General features: G+C 38.1%; 1 protein-coding gene across 4 annotated transcripts in view; it reads left to right on the top strand.

Annotated features, from left to right (window-relative positions):
- The window catches only part of KIAA1328 (KIAA1328 ortholog), a 223,217-nt gene that overhangs the window by 80,696 nt on the left and 119,060 nt on the right, over nt 1-23,461 (top strand). For all 4 annotated transcript variants that reach the window (XM_053912879.1, XM_053912880.1, XM_045187934.2 and 1 more), the window contains one exon: nt 16,751-16,878. In XM_053912879.1, coding sequence (XP_053768854.1) covers nt 16,751-16,878 — 128 coding nt within the window. The remainder of the gene's footprint in view (nt 1-16,750; nt 16,879-23,461) is intronic.

Raw genomic sequence — 23,461 nt, forward strand, 5'->3', positions numbered from 1 at the left:
CAAAAGCTATTGAGATCATGAGAAAGAGAATAATTTATAGGACAGTGGCTGAATGGTATAGAAGAGGGTTAAGTCAGGAACATAGATGGAGAATTTTGTCTTCAAAAACGTTCATTTATTCAGCATTTATTGAATGTCAAGACTTGAGGGGATGATGTGTGGAGAGGGGAGTTGTGAGGAAGTTGGGCATGTGTAACCAGGTCATGTTGGCCATCTTCCTTTTCAGTGAAATAGGATGCACTTAAAAATGAGTAAAGTTTTCACTTCCAGATGCAGTTGCTTAAGCAATTACTCCCTAGTTATTCCATTCTCAGTTTTTTTCCTCTATTCACGGCAGACAACATAATTAATGTTTCAACTGTCAAACATAATTTAGAAAACTCAAGAGAGAAAGAGAAGTCTTTTTGTTCGTATTTGTACTCTTTCTGTTCTTCCTTTTTGATGTTCCAGAATTCCTTAATTCTTTCCTTCCTATTTAGATAATCTTTAGCCATTTTTTTTAGAATAAATCTAAATTCTCATAGTTGTCCTTCATCTGAGCATTTCTTGATTTCTCCTGTAGTTTTTGAAGGATATCTTTGCTGGATATAGAATCCCAGGGTTGACAGGTCTTTTCTTTCAGCATTTGAAAAATGTGCCACTTCCTTCTCTCCCCATCCCTGCCATGTTTTGTGATTAAAATCCACTGTCGTTCTATTTTCTCCCATTTAAATAAGGTGTTGCTTCTCTCTTGCTTTCAAGATTTTCCTCTGTCTTTAGTTTTCAGAAGTTTAATTATGATGTGTCTTGGCATGGATTTCATTGAGTTTATCTTGTTTGGGGTTTACTCAACTTCTTCATTCTGTAGGTTTATGTTTCTTGCCAAATCTGGGAAATTTTCAGGCATTAGTTCCTGTATTTTTCCATCTACCCTCATCCTGCTGTTTTCTGGGACTCCAGTGACACAGATGCGGGATCTTTTTTTATAGTTCCACAAGTCCCTGAGGCTCTGTTCATTTTCTCTTTCAGTCCATTTTCTCTTCGTTGCCAGTTTGGATAATGTGTTTTGTTCTCTCTCCAGATTCACTAATTCTTTCCTATGTCCTATCTATTCTGTCGTGGAGCCCATCCAGGAAGGTTTTTTTAATTCTGGTTATTTTATTTTTTAGTTCTAAAATTTTCATTTGATTGTTTTTTATATTTTGTATTTCTTTGTTGAGACTTTTTTCATTTGTTTTAAGCATGTTTATAATTGCTCATCAAAGCTTTTCATGATGGCCACTTTAAAATTCTTGTCAGATAATTCCAGCATCTGTGTCATTTCAATATTGGCATCTGTCGATTGTCTTTTCTCATTCAAGATGAGATTATTCTGGCTCCTGCTATGACAACTTAGTTATAGTTGTATTCGAGCCATTTTTGGTGTTATGGTACAGTTTTATTTAAATCATCTCTTTTAGTAGACCTTTTCTGACATCATGTCAGTGAGGGGAAAAGGAGGCTCCACCTCATTTGACACCCAGGGAGAGGTGGTTACCTCATTACTGCTGAGGGGAGGTAAGGGGACCAGTTCTGCTCCCTACTACACCTCTGCTGATGCCACCCTGGCTTAAGGGCAGGAGCTTCCCAAATGGTCTCCAGTGTTACTGCTGATATGTTGGGAAATTCTTTGCTTTACACGCAGCTTCTTCTAACACCACCACAGCAGGGCGGGACACCTAATTAAAGCTAGATAGGACTGGAGGTACAGGCTCCCTATGAGGCCTCTACTGATAATCAGGAGGGTGAAGGATATAGAAAACGGAGTCATTACCATCAGATAGGGAATGAAGTACTGGCTCTCCACTCAGTCTGATACCACCTCATCAGGAAAGGGGCTAGGGCAGAGGGACACTAGAAGTCTTAGCCTGGGCTGATGGAGGTGGGATGGGGTTGCAGTGTTTTCTGCGGTGTTTGGCTAGGGTGAGGCAGTTCTTGTTTAAACATTTTCTGTTTTGCTGGGCAAGATACCCTTTTCTCTTCTGTTCGCTAGCAAGAGCAGGCTGCTCTTGGAACTTTTTCCTGTCCATTGGCATTTCTGGGTCATTGACTTCTCCAACACCCAGACCAGGGTATAGAAGGCAAAAACAAAACTAAGCAACTCACCATTGTGTTGTTCCCTGGGTTTTGAAGTCTCTAGCAATCTAGCACCTTCTCTCCATCTTTCCAAATCTTCTTATATTTGTTTTATATGTAATTATGTCTTGTCCAGAACCAGAAGTCCCACTGTACTTATTTTTTCTTAAAATTTTTTTTTCTGGCTACTAGCATTGACTCAATTTTCTGAACTTATCCTATTGTAGTTATATGTCTATGTTAGTCCAAAAGAGGGTATTCTTCCCTCCCGGTGCAGACCCGGGTGAACTGATTTAGGTAAGACTGACTTTTTGGGAAAAATCACCACTAGACAGAGACTAAATAAAGAAAATTGTTGCTTCCTAGTGGAATTGCATAAAACAGAAAAATAATATAGAAATCATTAGTGTTATTCTGTCCATTACTTTTGACTTTTATGACAGATCCAGTTCTCTTTTGTTAGTATATATAGATAAAAACCTGGGTCCCAGGGATTTTTTTTTATGTGGCCTCTTGGATTAATTTATTTAGCAATCAATCATGTTAAAATAATAAGGCAAAAACCTAACTCCTTGATTTTAATGACACTGTCAAACTTTTCTTCTTGGGTGTTTTGGGCTGTTTCTCTCTAATATTTCTTGATGGAGGGTCAAGCAAATAATCTAGTTCTTTACCAGTTTTTAAAATATCATTGTGCTGAACAGTCCACAGAAGCTCAATTATTAGGAACCACTGAAGTGAAGTTCTTCATAAAATGCTTTATTACCTTCAGTCGTCATAGCATTTGCTGAGTTTAGATAATAAACCTGCACATAGGAGTTACTTAATTTTTCTCTGAGCAGTAATTTACATTTGTGAGCAGTAGCCTCAGTCATTTGCAAAGAGGCAAGAAATGATATATTCCTACTAGTTTTTCTAATTTAACCTTAAAATGTTAGGTATGATCCCATTCTATAAGAACTCTCCTTTTTCACTCTAGTAATGAATATTATGTTATGGAAATTGTTCAATTTTTCTGAGAATTATTATATCGGGTCGAGTTTTCCAACCACATTAAAAAGTATATGCAATTCTGGTGAGAATACTGTTCCCTAAGGCCATAGCTAATGGTCTGGCTATGTTAAACTTAATTCATAAGCTATATTGTAAACTTAGGCTTAAAAGTGTGCTTGGGCAAGGTAGAGAATGGCTGTCTATTTGAAAGTAGAAGAGGAAAAATGTGGTTGTTTATTTTTTTCTATGGACTCTTCCCCCAATATAAATTCTCAAGCCCTACAGGTAATATTTGCTAATTGTTATTACTTCAGTGGTAAGGCACAATAGAAATGTTATACTGCTCTGAAAATCTAGACTACTCCTTCCTTCTAAAGGGGAAAATGGGTTACTTCACATCTCATATTTTATTTCCTATATGCTTCTTTCCAAAACAAATAGAGGTGACCAAAGAGAAAAAGCAACACCATATTCTAAGGATGGATTAAAGGGAGTGAGGACAGGAGTCCAATAATGTGTCACATGTCACCATAAAGGAGGGGGATGGGTTCTCTCCCACTGGTGTGCAGGAGGGAGGGTACTTAGAGATGCTGTGCACACTCATAGATGCTGGGGGTCCTGGACCAGCAGTCAGCATCACTCAGAGTTTGTTAGAAATGTGGAATTTGAGGCCCTTCCTTAGATCTACTGAATCAGTATCTGCTGTGTAACAAGATTCACAGATGCTTCCTATGTACACTACTTTTTAAGAAACACTAATCTCTAGTGGTTCTAGGACTTTACTTTAAATCTTAGCTCACTGGCAAAGTAACCTTGGGTAAGTTGTTAACCATTCTGTGATGCAGATGTCCTTGTAAAAGGACGCTAAATAGTACTTTGTGTTTATTTTTCTTTTGATGAGAATCAAACATGATAATATCTTTAAAGCACCTAGAAGTGTCCCATCCCCATGTAGAGGTTACACTAAGTCATCCTCAGATACTCTAATTCAAACACCTATTCCTGGTGAGAAGTATTAATTGTGCAATAGGTGACGGTATTATCTGACTCTAATAAGAGAACTCTAATGAGAAAGCTGAAGAAAGGCAAGGTGACACGTACAAAAATTATAAGAGCTGTAAGATGAACTATATGAGGAAAGCATAATGCCACTGGCTTCCTTAGTTTGGCAAAGAGAAGATTAAGGGACCTCTTAAATTCAGTTTACACTTCTACTCAGAGATGAATGGTCTTACATAGCAGCATAAATAGTTCAAGTAGACAAACATAGAGGTCTGAAGAGATGGAGGTATCATATATATTGATATTGATAGTTCTTGGCGAGTTTTAATTTAATGACACGAATGAAGCTCTTCTGCTTGAAGATAGGGAGCAGAATGAGATGACTTCCCTCTAAGAAGCTTTAAGCCTGTTCCTCATGGCTGGAGCTAGGAGGCCCCGGCTTGGTGTGTTTAGCTCTGCTTCCCAAAGCATTACACATACAACTTCACTGTCAGAGTCCAGAGAGCTTAGTGTGCAGACGGTTTTCAGTGGTCCATAGGGTCAGGAATTTCCTCGTTCTGAAATTGGCAATTTTCAAGTGTTTAATCATTGTTACTGCAGTTCACCTTATAAAGTCATGTCTGGTTGGGGTAGGGGTGTGATAACAGCCTTCCCTACCCCCGCCCCCCCCTCCCTTACAATTCTAGGCCAGTTCCTGTAACTCAAAAAGGCTGAATTGATTTAAAGCAGCCTTCCAAATGGAGAAAATACTTCTCCTTTGGGTCTAGCTGAAATATGGAACCTTTAAATAAAAGATAAATTTTTAAGCAGGTTAGAAGCAAGAGAAATGCATGGTTTTCAATAGAAATGTTTTTGCAACATTGTCTTTAACATCTACTATGAATGCTTGAAAGTGTACATGCACAGAGTATTATGTGAAAAAGAAACTAAGGAAATCAAATTATGACCAGCCTGGCACATTGATAGCCTGCTTTTTAGGGTATCTGAATGTGAACTTTTAAATTAGTGTCCTTACCATTAAAGTTGGATAAGTAAACCTTGAGTCTCTACTGTGTAGTTGGCTTCCTGAAAGACCTCAGTGTCTAATGATCTGAGCAAAAGATAATCTAAATTATCTTCGGTCCAAGTCTGTCTCTACTCCATCTTGTCTAGTAACTCTGCAGGAAACAACCTAGAGAGTGCGATGCTCAGAAAACTCTTTTAAAAAGCTAGTCACTTACTCTAACTAGATATTTTTCTATGGCTCATGTTTTTGTTGCTGTTGTTAAAACTGACTGAGTTCAGAAGAAACGGGGTGTGAGGCATTTGACTCCTCTTTCCCTTTGTCAGTATCCAGAAAGTTGAGAGATCTCTCTGCTCCCCAATGGTTACTACCATCAGGACATTGGAAAACACTGTAGCTTTGCACTGAATTTGCCATAAATTTCTCTTTTAATTAACAGGAAAATTTCAACCTTGTATCAGTGGGTTGTACTCTAGCAGAGATCACAGCCTAATAAAAGAGCATAAGCATTCATGTGAAATTCTTGTCCATGTCTGTTAATCAATCCATCTCGCTATCAGTTTTCATTTTACCGGCAGTCCATTTTCAGCCGCATATATTGTCATTGAGTACCAGACTGGATGTATTATTTGGATCTCAGTGTTCATGTCAGGAAACATGTACAGTTTTTTGAAAGGGGAGAAAAGGAAATGAATGTGAGGACTGTATGGCACGGTTGGAAAGCATATTTGCTTCAGATGGGAAAATCTTGTGAGATTGGAACATTTTAACATTTTTAATGAGTCAGTATTTTTAGCCATCCTCTTGGCTAGTTTAAAAACTACATGGTTCATCTATGTTGTTTCAATTCGACGCTCAAAGCTGACATGAAGTTTAATAGGCACTCCTTTACCATTATTCCTTTGTTCATTCTTCTAACATATTTGATGTACCTGCTCTATACTAGAGAGATATTAAGATTAATATGCTGTGATTTCTGGAAACACACAGGCCACTTCAGATGATAGTAATATAGCCAAATAATTTTAACTATACACCATGTACCATAATAAAGGTGCTTAACTCTGTCTGGGAAGTCAGGAAAAGCTTGGAGGAAGAGATGATGTAAAAGCAAGTTTGAAAGGATAAATAGGAATTTTGTCACATTGGGGCCAGGCAGAATATTCTAAGCAGAATACACAGTATATGCTGTCTTTATGTATTATGTAGTATGTAGATGTTCAGAGTAGATGGTGTACCTGCTATAGTGAAAATCTTGGAACTCTACATTTCCCTGGGAGGCTGTGACTAGTGGACTGCATTAGAATTGCAGCCTCATGGTCAGACCCTGAATAAAACATCTCTTTGTCCAGCAGCTTCTGTGTCTGATGTGCAACTAGCATAACGTCTGTCTACCAAACCAGTGGGGGAAATGGTCAGCACCTGGGTAATGCCACACTTGTGTTTTGGCGAAGGTCGCTGTGGCCTCGTCAACTCTCAGTCTTTACCTGGAGTGGCCTCTGTAGCACTGCACACAGTTGACTACATCTTTCTATTGATTCCTTTTTCTTTGCCGGCCCTTTACATGTGATTGGTACACTGGTCCTCTCCTCTCGGTTTGAGCATTTCTTTCTACAAGAGGTTTTCTGTGGTTCCTAAGTCCTTTTAAGTCCTCGTAGGAAGTGTTGGCACAGCACTGCATAATGCTCCTGCCACTGCGTTCATCACACATTGTCATGTTCCATTACCTGCCCTCATTGCTGGATGGCAAGCTCACTGTGGGAGACAGTGTTGACCTTGCTCATCATTGGAAGTCTAGCATCTAGCACAGTCTCAGTTGTTAATGTATCTATTTAATAAATAGTTATTGAGCACCTATTATGTAGGCTAAGGGATTCAGCAGCAAACAAAACACAGATGTTCCTGCCCTGTGGAACTTATTTGTTGAGTGAATAAAAGGCTGAATGAATGCATGAACGAACAAAACTACACTCTTCCTGGAAATGTTACATGCTCCTGTCTTCAGCTACCGCATATAAAGTGACCAACTCCCAATTTTCTGTCTTTACTGAGACCTCTTTTCTGAATTCCAGGCCCAGGGATCTAAATGTCCCATATTGACCATCTCAACTAAACGTTTCCCAAGCATCTCGAACTCAGTGCGTCTAAAGGTGCACCTCCACCCAAACCTCATATTTATTCTGTATTCTCTGTCTTGGTAAATGGAACTGTTCATTGGTCATACATCTTGCCACCCACCTCATAAGTTGACAGTGTCTTAAATTTCTCTTTATAATCCCTTTACCCCCTAATTCCTACCATGCTACTTCAAACAAGGCCCCTCTCATCCTTCGCTTAGATTGTTGTAGCAATTTTCTAACGGGTCGCTTTGGTCCTAGTCTTAAGCCCTCCAAACATTTGAAGAAATGGAACTTTTCTATTAAGCCTTCACATTCTTATGAAAGGTGCCTTTTATAAAATGCGAATTGGCTGTAGGACATTAATGAACTCAGAGAGAAATAAAATCCAAACAAAGTGTAACATTCGAGACCTGGCGCATGTTTATCTTCTACTTGTTCTCCCTACTCAGAACCAGTTCACGCCTCATTCTGCACTACTTGCAGTGCCCTTAATGCCTGTCTGTTCGGTTTCTCCGTGCCTTTGTTCCTGATGCTGAGGGGGCTCCCACTGCACCTACCCAGTTCATCTGTATAGTTCTTTTCCAGAATTCACTTCTGGGGTCACATCTCGCTGGAACCTTTCCTGACTTCCCCGCATGTGGTCCAAGTGGCCACTTACCTCCACTTTTTAGAATTTCCACTGCACCCTGTGTTTAAATGACTCCCCCAGAACATGTTGTCCTTATCTGGTTAAATCTCTTTCACTAAGCCTCTTGATTTTCCTTCAGCTTTATTCAGATATTTTTGACATACAACATTGTGTAAGTTTAAGGTACACAGTATGATTTGATACATTGTATACATTATATACACTGTAAAATTATTACGTGTGTGTGTGTGTGTGTGTGTGTGTTTGGTGAGAACATTTAAGATTGATTCTCAGCAACTTTCAAGTAAAACTATAGAATTGTTAACTATAGTCACCAGGCTATACATTAGGTTCCCCAGAACTTACTCATCTTTAAACTAGAAGCCCTCCCTTCCTTTGGCTCTGTATCAAGTACCAGATCCAGGCATCCCAGATATTCGAGGCAAGGGCGGGGGTGGGTGATGGCAGTGACCTCTGCTGCACCAGAGGAAGTCTTCCAGCAGGAGACAGTCACTTTCTGCTTTGGCTGCCTGCCAGTACTATATCCTCTTTTCTGGTCCTTCTTCCTTCACCTCTGGCTTTCTCTCATACAGAGTTTTTATCCTCACTATTTATTCTGCTTTGATCTTTAGTTTTATTTTTCTATATACAGTCATCCCCCCTTATTCATGGGGATATGTTCCAGCCCCCCAGTAGATGCCAAAACCATAGATAGTACCAAACCCTGAACCCTATATACACTGTTTTTCCTACACATACATATCTATAAAAATGCTTAATTTATAAATTAGGCACAGTAAGAGGTTAAGAACAATAGTAATCAAATAGTACAATTACAAGGATATACTGTAATAAAAATTATGTAAATGTCCCACAAAATCTTATTGTACTATGCTCACATTTTCTTTTTTAGCAGATCTTTTTAAATTTTATTACATTTATTGGCATGGCATTGGTTAATAAAATTATGTAGATTTTAAGTTTGCAATTCTGTAACACATCGTCTATATATTGCATTATGTGTTCTCCAGCCACAAATTCGTCTTCTGTCACCGTGTGGTTAACACCCCTTCGCTCTGGTAACTACCATACTGAGTCTGTGTCTATGAGTTTCTGTTCGTCTGGTTCACTTGCTGCTTTCAGCTTTGTGTCCCACAGATGCTTGAAATCATATGTTTTTGACTTTTTCCACCTGACTTATTTCACTTATAGCATGATATTCTCAAGATCCATGCATGTTGTTGCAAATGGCTATTTCATCTTTTCTTATGACTGAGTAGTATTCCATTGTACAAATGCCCCACGTTTTCTTTGTCCAATCATCTGTAGAAGGATACTTGAGTTGTTTTCATGTCTTAACCACGGTGGATAGTGCTGCAGTGAATAGACGGGTGCGTGTATCTTTGCAAATAAATGTTTTCAACTTTTTCAGGTGGATACCCAGAAGAGGAATTGCTGGGTCATGGGTCATATTCACCTTTTCACTTAAAGGAAGCACTTTACAGCTTCTCTTTGGCATATCTGACTTGCTTTCAAGCCATTTATTAAGTAAAATAAGGGTTACTTGAACACAGGCACCAGGGTCCCACCACAGTGGGTAACTGAGACAGCTAGCATGTGGCTAACAGGCAGGTAGCACGCAGAGCGTGTGTGCTCGGGACAAAGGTATGCTCCACATCCAGAGTGTGATGAGGGGGGACGGAGCCGGATTGTGTGAGGTTCCAACATGCTGCTCAGAATGGCGTGCAATTTAAGGCTTCTGAATTGTTTATTGCTGGAATTTTCATTTAATATTTTTGAAATGAGGTTGACAGTGGGTAACAAACTGCAGAAAGCAGAACCACAGATAAGAGGTACTACTCTAACGCATTTGGAGTTAAGGCTTTAAACTTTGTAAAACGACCATTTCCAGCGTCCGCTTCAGCTAGTTGATTTGATGTATATGTTTTGATGTTATCTGTCCTATTAATTTACGTTACACTCTCTTATGAAAAGTTTTTTTCCTTTGATGAGGTCATGATGACTCCTATTTCTCTCAGTTCTTAAACGGTGGCTGGGCCAACCACCAGGCTGTTCACACCATTGTGCTGGGGGCACGTCCGCTCCACTTAGGGTCAGTGTTCTACACGGGTTGCATTCTTTTCTGTCAGTTGGCCAGGACTGGGTTAAATATGTCTTCTTGCTACACTCCCTCCCCCAGATCAGTTCGGAAAGCATTTTACCCACATTTTCCTAACAAATCCTTCTTTTCAGATAGAGGATTAAAGTCTCCTTGTCCTGGGGAGAAAGGAAAATTATTTTGTGTGGACACAAATTTTGGATTTTCCAGGAAAATGAGGGCATTTCAAAATTTGGTGAACAATACAGATATAAAAAATTGATAAGATAGGACTGCCTGTTTTTATATTCTGCCACCTGGCATATGTTTAAATGAGTTTGCCTGTACAGGTGTACCTCAGAGGTTTTGCGGATTCAGTTCCAGACCATAGAAGTAAATCAAATTTCACAGTAAAGCAAGTCACTCAATGTTTTTGGTTTCACAGTGCACATAAAAGTTACATTTATACTATACTATACTCTGTTGAGTGTGCAATAGCATTATATCAAAAAAAATACTATACATAATAAAAAATGGTTACTAAAACCGCTAACCGTCATCTGAGTGTTCAGTGATTCATACTCTTTTTGCTGGTGGAAGGTCCTGTGTTGGTCCTCATGGCTACTGACCGCCCCAGGCGTGGGTGCCTGAGGGTTGGAGTGGCTGTTGCAACTTCTTAAAATAAGACAACAAAGAAGTTTGCCCCATTGATTGACTCTTCCTTTTATGAATGATGTGTCTGTAGTGTGTGATGCTCTTTGATGGCATTTTACCCACGGTAGAACTTTCAAAATTGAAATCAATCCCCTCAACCCCTGCTGCTGCTTTAACGACTAACTTTGTCATGCTCTAAATCGTTCTTGTCATTTCAGCCTCCTTCAGAGCATCTTCACGAGATGTGGGTTCCATCTTAAGAAACCTCTTTCTTTGCTCATCCCTAAGAAGGACTCCTCATTTGTCTGTTAGTTTTATTATGGGATTTCAAAGTTCCTTCATTCTCAGTCTCCACATCGGATTCTTTTGCTGTTTTCACCACAACTCCAGTACTCCCTCATGTAAAGTCTTGAACTCCTCAAAGACATCCATAAGAGTTAGAACCAACTTCTCCTGAACCCCTGTTAATGTTGATATTTTGACCTCTTCCCATGAATCACAAATGGTTTTTAATGGCATCTAGAATGGTTAATCCTTTCTAGAAGGTTTTCAATTGATGTTGCTCATATCCATCAGAGGAATCACTGTCTATGGCAGCTATAGCCTTACAAAATATATTTCTTAAATAATAAGATGTGAAAGGCAGAATTGCTCCTTGATCCATGGGCTTCAGAATGGATGTTATGTTAGCAGCGATGAAAAATACGTTATTCTCCTTGTACATCTCCATCAGAGCTCTTGGGTAACCAGGTGCGTTGTCAGTGAGCAATAATATATGAAAGGAAACCTTTTTTTCCCTCAACAGTGGGCTTAAAATGTTCAGTACATGCTGTTGTAAACAGACATGTTGTTATCTAGGCTTTGTGGTTTTATTTACGGAGAACAAGCAGAGTAGATGTAGCATAGTTCTTGTTTTATTCAACGTATTGGGGTGACATTGGTTAATAAGATTATATGTTTCAGGTGTGCATTTCTATGGTACATGATAGATATATTGCATTGTGCTCTCAAAGTCAAATCATCTTCCGTCACCATATATTTGGCCTCTTTATCCTCTACTACCCGCCGCCTCCCCTTCTCTGATAACCACTATATGGCTGTCTGTGTCTATGAGTTTTTGTTTGTTTTTCTTGTTTGTTCATTTGTTTCTTTAAGTTTTATACCCAACATATACTCACATGATCCTTAACTTTTTCGGTCTGACTTATTTCACTTAGTGTGATATTCTCAAGGTCCATCCATATTGTCACACATGGCAGTATTTTATCTTTCCTTGTAGTATTCCGTTGTGTATATGAGATCTGTCTGGAAAGAGTCTGGCCATTGTTAACATAACAAGAACGATTTGCACATCATTGATGTAACCTGGCAGCCAAGGAGAGTGGACTGGAATGCACATGTATGAACAATGATGACTCACTGTTCTAGTCAGTGGGGGTGATAGACGCTATTGAGTAAGCATGTGTACTGTATGGCTGTCACATTCAAAATGACTGAGCTAGTAGAACAATGAATCTGCATCAAATTCTGTGTTAAGCTTGAACATTCCTGCAGGGAAACTATTCAGATGATTCAGAAGGCTGCTGCTATGGACCACTAGTGATTGGCAGCTTCATCACACCAATGCTCCCACTGATGCATGTCTCATGCAGAGTTTTTTTGTGAAACATCAAATCTTCTAGGTGACTCAGCTCTGCTACAGCCCAGATTTGGCACCCTGCGACTTCTGGCTTTTCCCCAACTAAAATCACCTTTGAAAGGGAAGAGATTTCAGGCCATCAATTAGATTCAGGAAAATATGACAGGGCAACTGATGGTGACTGGGAAAACTGTGTGAGGTCTCCAGGTGCCTACTTTGAAGGGGACTGATGCTTCATTGTCCTTTGTACAATGTTTCTTGTATCTTGTATCCTCTTCAATAAATGTCTCTATTTTTCATATTACATAGCTGGATACCTTCTGGACAGGCCTCGTATGTACCACATCTTCTTTATCCACTCATCTGTTGAAGGGCACATCAGTTGTTTCCTTGTCGTCTTAAAGACCCTAGGGTTTTCAGAATGGTAAGAGAAAATTGTCTTCAATGTAAAGTCACCAACCATATTAGTCCCTAACAAGAGAGTCAGCCCATCCTTTGAAATTTTGAAGCCAGGCATTTACTTCTCTGTAGCTATGAAATTCCTGAATGGCATCTTCCAATAATTTAAGGCTTTTTTGTCTACACTGAAAATCTGTTGTTTAGTGTAGCCACTTTCATTAATTTTCTTAGCCAGATCTTCTAAATAGCTTGCTGCAGCTTCTACATCAGTATTTGCTGCTTCACTTTATACTTTTATGTTAAGGAGACATCTTCTTTTCTTAAACTTCAAGGCCGAACCTCTGCTAGCTTCTGATTTTTCTTCTGCAGCTTGCTCAGCTCTCTCAGCCCTGTTAGAGTTGAAGAGAGTTAGGGCCTGGCTCTGGGCTAGGCTTTGGCTTAAGGGAATGTTGTTGCTGCCTTGGTCTTCTATCTAGAAGGTTAAACTTTCTCTATATCAGCAGGAAGGCTCTTTTACTTTCTTATCATCCATGTGTTCATTGTAATAGAAAGTTCCTTCAAGAACTTTCCTTTGCATTCACAACTTGACTCTTTGGTACAAGATGCCTAGCTTTCAGCCTATCTCAACTTACTACATGCCTTCCTCACTAAGTTTAATCATTTCTAGCTTTTCATATAAATGAGAGATGTGCAAGTTTTCCTTTACCCGAACACTTAGAGGCCACTGTAAGGTTATTAATTGGCCTAATTTTAATATGTTTTGTCTCAGAGAGTAGGGAAGCCCAAAGAGAGGGAGAAAGACAGGAGAACCACTGGTCACCGGGGCACTCAGAACACACATTTGTCAGGTGAGTTTGCCTTCTTATATGGGCACATTTCATGGTGCCCCAAAACAATACAATAGTAACATCACAGGTCACTGCTCACAGATCACCATAACAAATATAATAATTAAAAAATTTAAAATCTCGTGAGAATTACTGAAATGTGACAAAGATATATAAAGTGCGCAAATGCTGTGGGAAAAGATGGTGCCAATAGTCTTGCTTGACACAGGGTTGCCACAAACCTTCAATTTGTAATATGCACAATTAAGTGAGGTGCAGTAAATGAGATACGCCTGTACTTTGTCTTCAAATGCTAACATCTACCTCTTAGGTTGTTTGATTGTGCTACCTTCTTAAACAGTGAAAATCATATTCTGCGTCCAGGCTGATATGTTCATCTACTATAAACATTACTGCCTTTGATAACAGGTAGAAGGAAAAAGATCTTTTTATATATGTTACAGCTGGCAGAGACTCCTGGGACCACCACAAGTCATCCCTGTCTTTCAGAGCTTGCTGACAAAAAAGCATGGAAATGTAAAACAAGCCCAGTCTGATATAAGCTGACTTTGAAAACATTAGCTTACAGTGAGGAGAGGGGATTACAGGAACTACTGTAAAGGACACATGGACAAAATCAAGGGGGAGGGTGGAGGTTGGGGAGGGAGGGGGGTTCAGCTGGGTTGGGGTGGAGGGATGGGGAGAAAAGGCACACAACTGTAATTGAATAACAATAAAAAATTAAAATTATTTTAAAAAAAAGAAAATAAAACATTAGCTTATTTAGACCACCATTCATTCTGTTGTTGTTGTTGTTGTTTTTTAAGATGCTGTGTATTCAACAAGCTCTTCTAATTAATGTATTCTTTGAGATTAGTAGTCTCTTCTTTCTTTATGAACCAGTTTCTCTTCTACAAGCCATCTCTGGCTCTTTTTCGTTAGAGATTAATAATGAGAATAACGAAGCAAATGGTTATTTGTGCTGTCATGATTGACAAAGGTTATTAGAACAGGAATCTGCCCAGAAGCGATGACTAGGTTATGAAAATGTTATAGAATGCTGGAACCAATCACCATTTCTGACATTTAAGAAATACTATTCCCACTTTAATCATGATGGCCTGTTATAAAAGTATTTATGCAGAATAATCTCATTGGGCAGTAATTTTTATACCAAAAGCATACATAATTAAGTATAAGGGGGAGATTCAGAAGTGATCTGAGAGAAAAATGGGCCTGGGAAGGAAATGACCACAGTGAGAAATGAGGAACAGAACTCTCAGGTAGAACTGTCTCCCAGACACCTGACCTACACAGTTAGGTGACATTTTCTATTTATTGTCTTCATCTTGAGCACTTCGCAAGTTTGAGGAGCTGTTGGAGACGGTAGCCCAGGTTAGGCTGCTGGATTCTTCATACTAGACTATAAAACTATAGGGAGGTATGTGGACAGAAATTGTCCTCATGATGGTTTTATTGCTGAAACACTTAACTAACATTTTGCAAAAACAAACAAACAAGACAAAAATCTAATTATATCCCTTTGTGTTAAATATAGTCATAACTTTGTAAATTAACTAGTAATTATTTTTACCAGAACTGTACCATCGCTTCCACCCCACATTTGTTTTTTCTGGGTTTTTTGTTGGGGGGGGGGTGAGAGGGTTGATAACAGCTTTATTGAGATAAAATTCACATATAATAAAATTCAGCGTTTTTGACTATATTCCTAAAGCTGTGCAAGGACAGCATCTCATTCCAGAGCATGAGGTTTATTACCTCCATCATAAAACCCATCACCACTAGCAGTTGCTTCCTCTTTCCCTCCCCCAGACACTCCCAACCACTAATACACTTTCTGTCTGTATGGCTTTGCCCATCCTGGACATTTCTGTTTGTTTGTTTGTTTGTTTTTCTTCTGCTTTCCCCACAATAGGTACTTAAGGAAACTGGAGGTGAGATAGAAAGTGAGTGTGAATGAGTGTAACTCTTATTTGTGATCGGTTTACTTAGAACTGAGTATTCTTTCCCCTGGCTCATTGGAAGAAGTATTTAAAACAAAAAAAAGAATAGCAACAGCTCTGTGTAAATGAAATCATATAATATGTTATATTTTGTGCTTTATATAAGTGAAATCATTTAATATGTAGTATTTTGTGTCTGGCTCCTTTAGCAAAATTCAAGGTTCATTCGTACAGTAGCACGAAGCCATACTGTTTCTTTTTACGGCTCAATAAGACTCCTTGGCATAGATATACCACATTTGTTTATGCACTTATCACTTGGTGGACGTTTAGGTGTTTTCACTTTTTTACTGTTATGTATGATGCTGCCCTGAATATGCATGCACACAGCTTTATGTGGGCATATATTTTTAATTCTCTTGGGTATATACTTAGAAGTGGAATTGCTGGGTCATATGGTAGCTATGTGTCTAACTTTTTGAGGCACCGCTAACTTATTTTCCAAAGCAGCAGCACCATTTAATCTTCCCATCAGCTGTGTGGGTGGGTTTTAATGTTTCCATATTTTCGTCAATGTGTATTATTGTCCGTCTTTTTTATGACAGTCATCTTAGTAGATGCAAAGTGGTATCACACTGTAGTTTTGATTTGCATTTCCCTAATGGTTAATGATGCCCAGCATCTTTTGTAGTGCTGCTCGGCCATTTGTATATTTTCTTTTGGGACATATCTTCAACTGTTTTGCCCATTTTTAATTAGGTTAATAGTTTTTATTGTTTTGACTCATGTAAGGTGTTATTATATTCTGATAATAGTCCCTTATATATGTGATTTGCAAATATTTCCTCTCATCTTCCTGTCTTTTTAGCTTCTTTTTTTGACGCACAAACTTTTAAATTTTGAAGTCAAATTTCTTTATTTATTTTTTCATTGCTGTTTTTTAAGTGGCCATTACCTAATCCAAGATCACAAAGGTTTACTTTCATGAACTGCATAGTTTCAGCTCCTACATTTAGACCAATGATTCATTTTTAGTTAGTCTTGTATATGGTGTAAGGTACAGATCCAACCTCCTGTGTTGCATGTGTTTACATTTGGTTTTATTCAAATTGAAATGTTTAGAGAGAAATGTCTCTTCAAATGAGATACATTCAAATGAAAATACATTTACTATGTTCATCTGAAGACTACACTTACCTGCACTCCCACTAAATATGGTTCCATATCTGTGTCTATTCTGTTTGTTGGAATCTGAAAAGCGCATGGGTGCACTCATGGGTGCACTTTGAATTCATTTATTCAGTTTTTCCCCTTAATTTGCAATCTCACCTCTTCAGCTACAGTACAGAGAATGCCAAGAACTTCTAAGCCTCTATCAGAAATATCTGTCAGAACAGCAGGAGAAGCTCACCATGTCTCTCTCAGAACTTGGTGCTGCGAGAGTGCAGGAACAACAGGTAAGCATCTCTATCCTCACCTTTTCTTGTTTTTAATGGATCAGCAAGATATCAGAAGAGTCATTTGCCTTTTACTTTGTCTCACAGTATATGCAGGGTGAGGCAAAGTAGATTTACAGGTGTTTATATGGAAGATAATATAATAATAAATAATAATATAAGAATAAACTCTGTTTCAGGTACTCAGCTGAAATCCTACTTTTGCCCCACTCTATAATATTGTCTTAAAACATGGAAATACAGTATGTGCTTGAGCTGGTGTCTTTTACTTCCCTCTTTCCCTTCCCTCTCCTGTTCCCGGGACCCCAAGGTCAGGAATGATCATTAGAAGTAGGGTGTTGGGTCAGTGAGGAAGCTTCTGGTGGTATGGAAGCACAGCAGGAGTGGTAAAACTCACTGCCCTGTTGCTTAATGAAGACTAGGTGGGCTGTTTGTTACTCATTGTCCTTATGGGAAACACTGAGGTTTTCCTAACTCATGCCTACATTTTTAGAATGATGAAAGTGACTTGGTAAATCACAGAAGCTTTAATTGGACAAAATTCAAATATTTTGCATGGTTTTGTTTGTGTATATATGTATTAGTTGCAAATCTGTATATGAGAGTGTTTGTAGATACATTTACATACATGTCATCACATGGCATATAGTGTACAATTAAATGAATGTTCAGAACCTTGCCAGTTGCCTCTCACTTGCCCTTGAGCAAGTGATACTGGATCTCATTTTTATATCCACATGAGTTTAAATCTTCAAGTAGATGGAGATAAGCTTGATATATTAAGACATTTTAGGGGGAAAAACTGTGCAGTAGAGCCAAAGTCATTCATATTGAGTACTAAAGCACGGGTCATGTACTCAAGTGTCGTCCTCCCCCTTGAATAGTGGCATCTGCAGTCTTCTAAAGAACGCCATTGCCCTTCAACCTAGAGACAGCGGTGTCAGGTGGGTTAGGAGTTTGGGCCAAGAAAACTCCAGTTTTGAACCTGAAGTTTGGACACATGGAAAAGTTTTTTTTAATAAAGAAATAATTTTGCTGGAATGTGGTAAAACTCAGATTTTTTAAGTATGTTTTTTTTTTTTGAAATCACAACATTTATAAAAAGTGGCCAAAGTATGAATGGTTTATTTGTATTCTAATTTGAAATATTTTCTTTTGTTCTGTTTTCTGAAAACCTAGGCTATAAAATGATGCAGAGCAAGGTGGCAGTTAATCTTGATTGTTTGTCTGGATTTTTCCTGCCACTTTGACGACAGGCAGTTTTTAAGGCGGTCTTGAGTGGGCTAGAGAAAACTGTACCGTGAAGATCAGATTTTGCCCTTTGTTTTGGCATTTTCACTTCCTACCTTTGCACAACACAGGTGTATTAGAGGACACAAAAATGAAAGGCAGCCCATTGTCAAGGGCATGTGAGGAGACGCAGAGGGCCTTTCAATGGCCAATATAGTTCATCTTATGACCTTAAAGATACAGACAGAGTCAAGAGACTGTCACTAGGGGGCTCTAAAGATGGCTAGATAAGGAGGCCTAACCCTCTATCTATCTACTAAAACTGGGAGGAGACAAAACTTTCTCAGGTATTAGTGTTTTGTTGAAGCTAGTGAATCTTAGATGTTTCACTAGAAACCAACCACAGTTAACACTGCCTTCCTTAACCTTAACTTTGAGGGACAAAACTAAAAAAAATAAATAAATCGCAAAAACTAGAAAGAAAATGTTGGCCAAGTAGACAACTGAATACACCCAAAAAGAGGTACTTTTGAATTTTTATTTTGACTTAATGATGAGAAAATTTTAAAACCATATTTTCAAGAAGTAGCTGGTGGTCAAGTTTCAGATTATGTTTTATATACAATGAAAATGAAATTAGGCCGCTTGTAGGCTCTGCCATTTGAACCCAGAAAGGGAAAATAACTTTCGTCTTGAATACCGAGTACAGGTTCACACCTCATTTCCTTTGCTGATTCGTTCTTTGTGACAAGCTTCTCTCTGCTGAGCAAAGGTAAGAATCTTCTCTTCTTTCCTCTGGGAATTGGATAAATTTGGCCAAGTCTCATTCCAGTTAGGAAGAGCATCATTGTGAAGACCCTGCCTAAATAAGGACGTGATTAAGTGAAATGCCCTCTTTGTGTGCTTCCAAGTGGGCTGTGCTTATCTCTGTTACAGCAACTTTCTTGTTCTTCTGTAGTGATTATTTATTCATTCATCTCCTCACCAAGCTCTTTTGAAAACAGGCATCTCTATATATTGGTCTTTGTACACTGACAGCCTAATGTAGGGTTTAGCTTAATAAATCTTTTTTAATAACAATTATATAAATAATTTACTTTTTAATTTTTTTACTCTGTTCATCACCACTCGTCCCCCCTACACTCTCCTCCACCTCTCCGCCCTCCCCTCCCCCGGCAATTACCACACTGTTGTCCATGAGTTTTTTCTCTTTCTTTTTCTTTTTGCTCAAGTGCTCCATGCCCCCACTGGAAGAAACCAGAAACACTAATTCTTTTCTGCCTGCCGTTGTCAAAGTGGCAGGGAAAATCCAGATAAGCAATCAAGATTAACTGTCACCTTGCTCGGCATCATTTTATAGCCTAGGTTTTCAGAAAACAGAACAAAAGAAAATATTTCAAATTAGAATACAAATAAACCATTCATACTTTGGCCATTTTTTATAAATGTTGTGACTTCAAAAGAAAATAATATATGCACCCCTATGTTCGTTGCAGTGTTGTTTGCAATCGCCAAGATTTAGAAGCAGCCCAAATGTCCCTCAGTAGTGGAGTGAATGAATTTTTTTTATTTTTGTAACAAAAAAAATATATATGATATCTATATGACATCATATCTATGATATCTATATGACATATATCTATGTATAGATATCATATATGTATGTGGTACATACTGTGTGCTAGGTACTGTTCTAAGCCCTTAAACATATATTAAATCATGTAGTTCTCACAAAAAACCAATGAAGTTATTATCCTAGTTTCACAGAGGAGGGACCCTAGGGTGAATGAATGGCTTGCCCAGATCATACAGCTAGCAAACCTGGCTCCACAGTTTCTTGAAGGAAGAAAAACAGGAAAAACTTGAGATAGCTAAAAAAAAAAATGTTTACTTTAGTGTCTTTATTTCTATAACTAACCCTCAGAGGCTCTTAAATTGACATACAGGTTTTTGAGGACCGGAGCACAAATACGGTAGAGATGTTGGGAAACTATTTGCTTTTCCTATGAGTAGCCACAATGTCAAGTAAACATAAAATTTTATTTGCTCTCAAAATAAGTTTTTTTTAAAAAACTCATCTCCAGATGTTGTGATGGGGTAGCAGCAGCTCATTCTGCGTGAGGCATTCGTTTGACTTTGAGAGACTTGTTCTGTTTCTTCTTTGCACTGGTTGCCATCTGGCTCAAATTGCATATTATAGGTGTTGCTTATAGTTTTATTAAATCCACAGTTCTTCAGAAAAATGTCCTGGCTTATGATTTTCTTTGGCAACTTCTGCCATTTCCTTGAAAAGAAATTGCTCCACTTACAAGGTGAATTTTTCCCTCATTTCCCCCCATTCTCTTTCTTGCTTTGCCTCAAAGAAAAAATTCAAAATGAATTTTTACATTCATTTTGGAAAGCATTACAAGTTTTTCATGGCATATTCTATAAAGGTTTTTCACTTGGTCTGTTTAGATTGAGATAGTTCACTGATGAGTTTTCCTTATCTTAAGAAACAGCACTTGGTGTAACATTGGTCTTGGACATGGGAGGCTCGAATAACCAGTTTTGACCAATGTATATTTTAGAATGTAACTTTCCTTATCATAATTGAATGTTATTTCTTTTTTGTGAACCTGAACTTAAACAATGTCACCTCAGACTATGATGCTTATAATTTCTATTTCAGTCTTATTTAATAGGCTGTATCATTGTCGATATGTTACAGTTTCTCCTCAGTACTCCGTATATTAAGATAAAGTCTAGGCAGCATTTAAGTAGCTTCTCCCACTGTATTTCTAAATGTTGGTATTCAAACCTAACTTACTATTTCTCTTAACTCTTTATTTTTATAGTAAGTAAATGTACATGGGTGGATTTGGAATCTTATTGAGAAATCTCCCTTTTGGACAAAATCATTATCACTTTTTAGCAGTAGGCATTGGATATTAATGAATCACTGCTGTTCTGGCCATTACATTCCCTTTTATTAGCATTATTTCTCTCTGGTCCCTTGCTAAACCTTTCCTGTTACTGCTCATTATTTCCTCTTGTTTCTCTTTTACTGTTTCATTCTTCTCTGGCTTTTCCTTATTTCCCTCCAAGTCTCTAGATGTTTTTCAAGTGCTACTCCCTCTCTCTGGCTTTTCTTCCCACTGTCTCTCTGTCCTACTTACTCAGAGAAGCTTACATTGTTTACTATCACCTGTGCATGGAAAACTTCCTAAGTAAAGGTCTTCACCTGTGATTATGCTAAAATTACTTAAATATTTGTCTCATTACTTCCACTGCCGCTATTCTATTGCATACAACCTTGGGCCTGCACTCCCTGCAGTTTGTTAATATTTCTTTAGTTCTCTTTAGTTGATAGTCATTTGCCATATCCACTTCTGTAGTCACAGAATTTAAGGACTACTGTGGTACAATTCAGAGTTGTAAATAAACAGCTGGTATACATGCTGCTATTTACCTGTCCCATAAAGATCTTCTAATCTTTATCACAGTCCCGATCGCTACTTTTAGTTTATCTGAGTTGGCACAAAACCTATTTTCATTCTTGGTTTAACAATCTTCCAGAACAGGATTTCTACTTGCAGACAAAATGGAGTAAGTGGAACTAGATGTTCAAATGAAAAACTGGACAAAGTATACTAGACAAAGGCTTACCAGGGAATGGACACCAAACACTGACGCAGAGTGATCCCTGAAGAGGAGAAACACACTACGTGAGCCATACAGTTGTCTGAGGATGCTGCCTAGACAGAGGAGCCCACATAGAGACTGGGGTCTCCATGAGGTGAAAAGATGTGCCTGGGAGTGTGAGGAGACGAAGGTGGTATGAGATTGCAGAGCTGAAAACCAGTGAGGGGAGAGCTGCAATAAGGGGTACTCCAGGGATCAGCAGAGACTCTCTCAAATTTTAAACTAGTTAATGGTCAAGCATAAATATGAGAATATATAATGAGTCTGGGGGAAAGAAGTACCAAAAGAGGAAACAATCCTTGCAACTTACATTGGTTGGGAATAGGTCCTGTTGGTACCAGCCAGATTGGCATCAGGTACGGTACTTAGAAGGGTATTGCCTCGCAGAGGGACAAAGACAACCCTAGACTAAAAGGTGATCTGGCTCTCCCTAACAAAACTTAAAAGGAATCCTTGATAGGATTTGTTTCAAAGTAATTTACTACACCCAAACAAAGCACAAGCATATTTATAGCCTAAGTATAAATAAAAAAATGTCCAGCACCGGAAAGATAAAATTCACAATGTTTGATATCCAATCAGAAAATTACCAACCCTATGAAGGAGGAAAATATGACCTGAAATGAGATGAACTCAGTCAAAATCAATGATAAAATTAGTACACAAAGACAGTAAGTTATTTTAACAATTTGCTTATTTTCAAGAAGTTACAGGAAAGATGAGCATGTTGAGTAGAAACGTATATTGTAAAACTCTCAAATTAAACTTGTACAGACTAAAACTAGAATGTCTGTGGTGAAAATACACTAGAAGGGACTCACAGCAAACTTAAGATTGTAGAAGAAAGTATTAGTAAAATGAGACAGAGCAACAAATACTGTCCAAAATGAAACACACACACACGGAGGAATAAAAGAGCAGACTACAAGTGAGCTGCAGAATGACTTCCAACAGCCTAACATGTATAATCGAAGTTCCCAAATGCAAAGGGAGGGGGATAGAATAGAAATATTTGAGGAAATAATGGCCCCTGCTTTTTCCAGTATGATGAAAACTATAAACCTATGGATCTAAGCAGATCAGTGAATTAAAAGCATAAGAAACATGAAAGGAAACACTATCAATGTGTTATTGATAGGCATATTATAAGCAAATAACTTAAAACTAAACCAGTGATAAAGAAAAAAATTTTTAAGCAGCCAGAGGAAAAAACATACATAGAGATAAAAATGAAAGTAGATTTTTTTAGTCAAACAATGTACATGAGAAAACAGTGGAACAATAACTTAATGAAAGAAAAAAATTGTCAACCATGAATTTTTATACTGAACAAAAAATATCATTCAAAAATGAAGGTGAAAAAAAGAATTTTTCAGACCATAAAGGCTGAAAGAACTACTTACTCACAAACTTACAAGAAATGTTAAAGGAAGTCATTCATATAGAAATAAATGATACTAAATAAAATATGGGTAAACACAAAGTAATGAACACTGGAAATGGTGACTGTGAGTAATACAAAATTTTCTTCATATTATTAAAGTCTGGTTAAGACTAAAAGAATTCAATTTTTAAGAAAAATAATGGGTTTATAATATGCAGAAGCAAATTGTGTAACAATGGTACAAAGACTAGGAGAGGATAATTAAGTTGTACTGTTGTAAGGTTC

The sequence above is a fragment of the Desmodus rotundus genome, chromosome 10 (genome assembly GCF_022682495.2).
Source record: "Desmodus rotundus isolate HL8 chromosome 10, HLdesRot8A.1, whole genome shotgun sequence".
Lineage (NCBI taxonomy): Eukaryota > Metazoa > Chordata > Mammalia > Chiroptera > Phyllostomidae > Desmodus > Desmodus rotundus.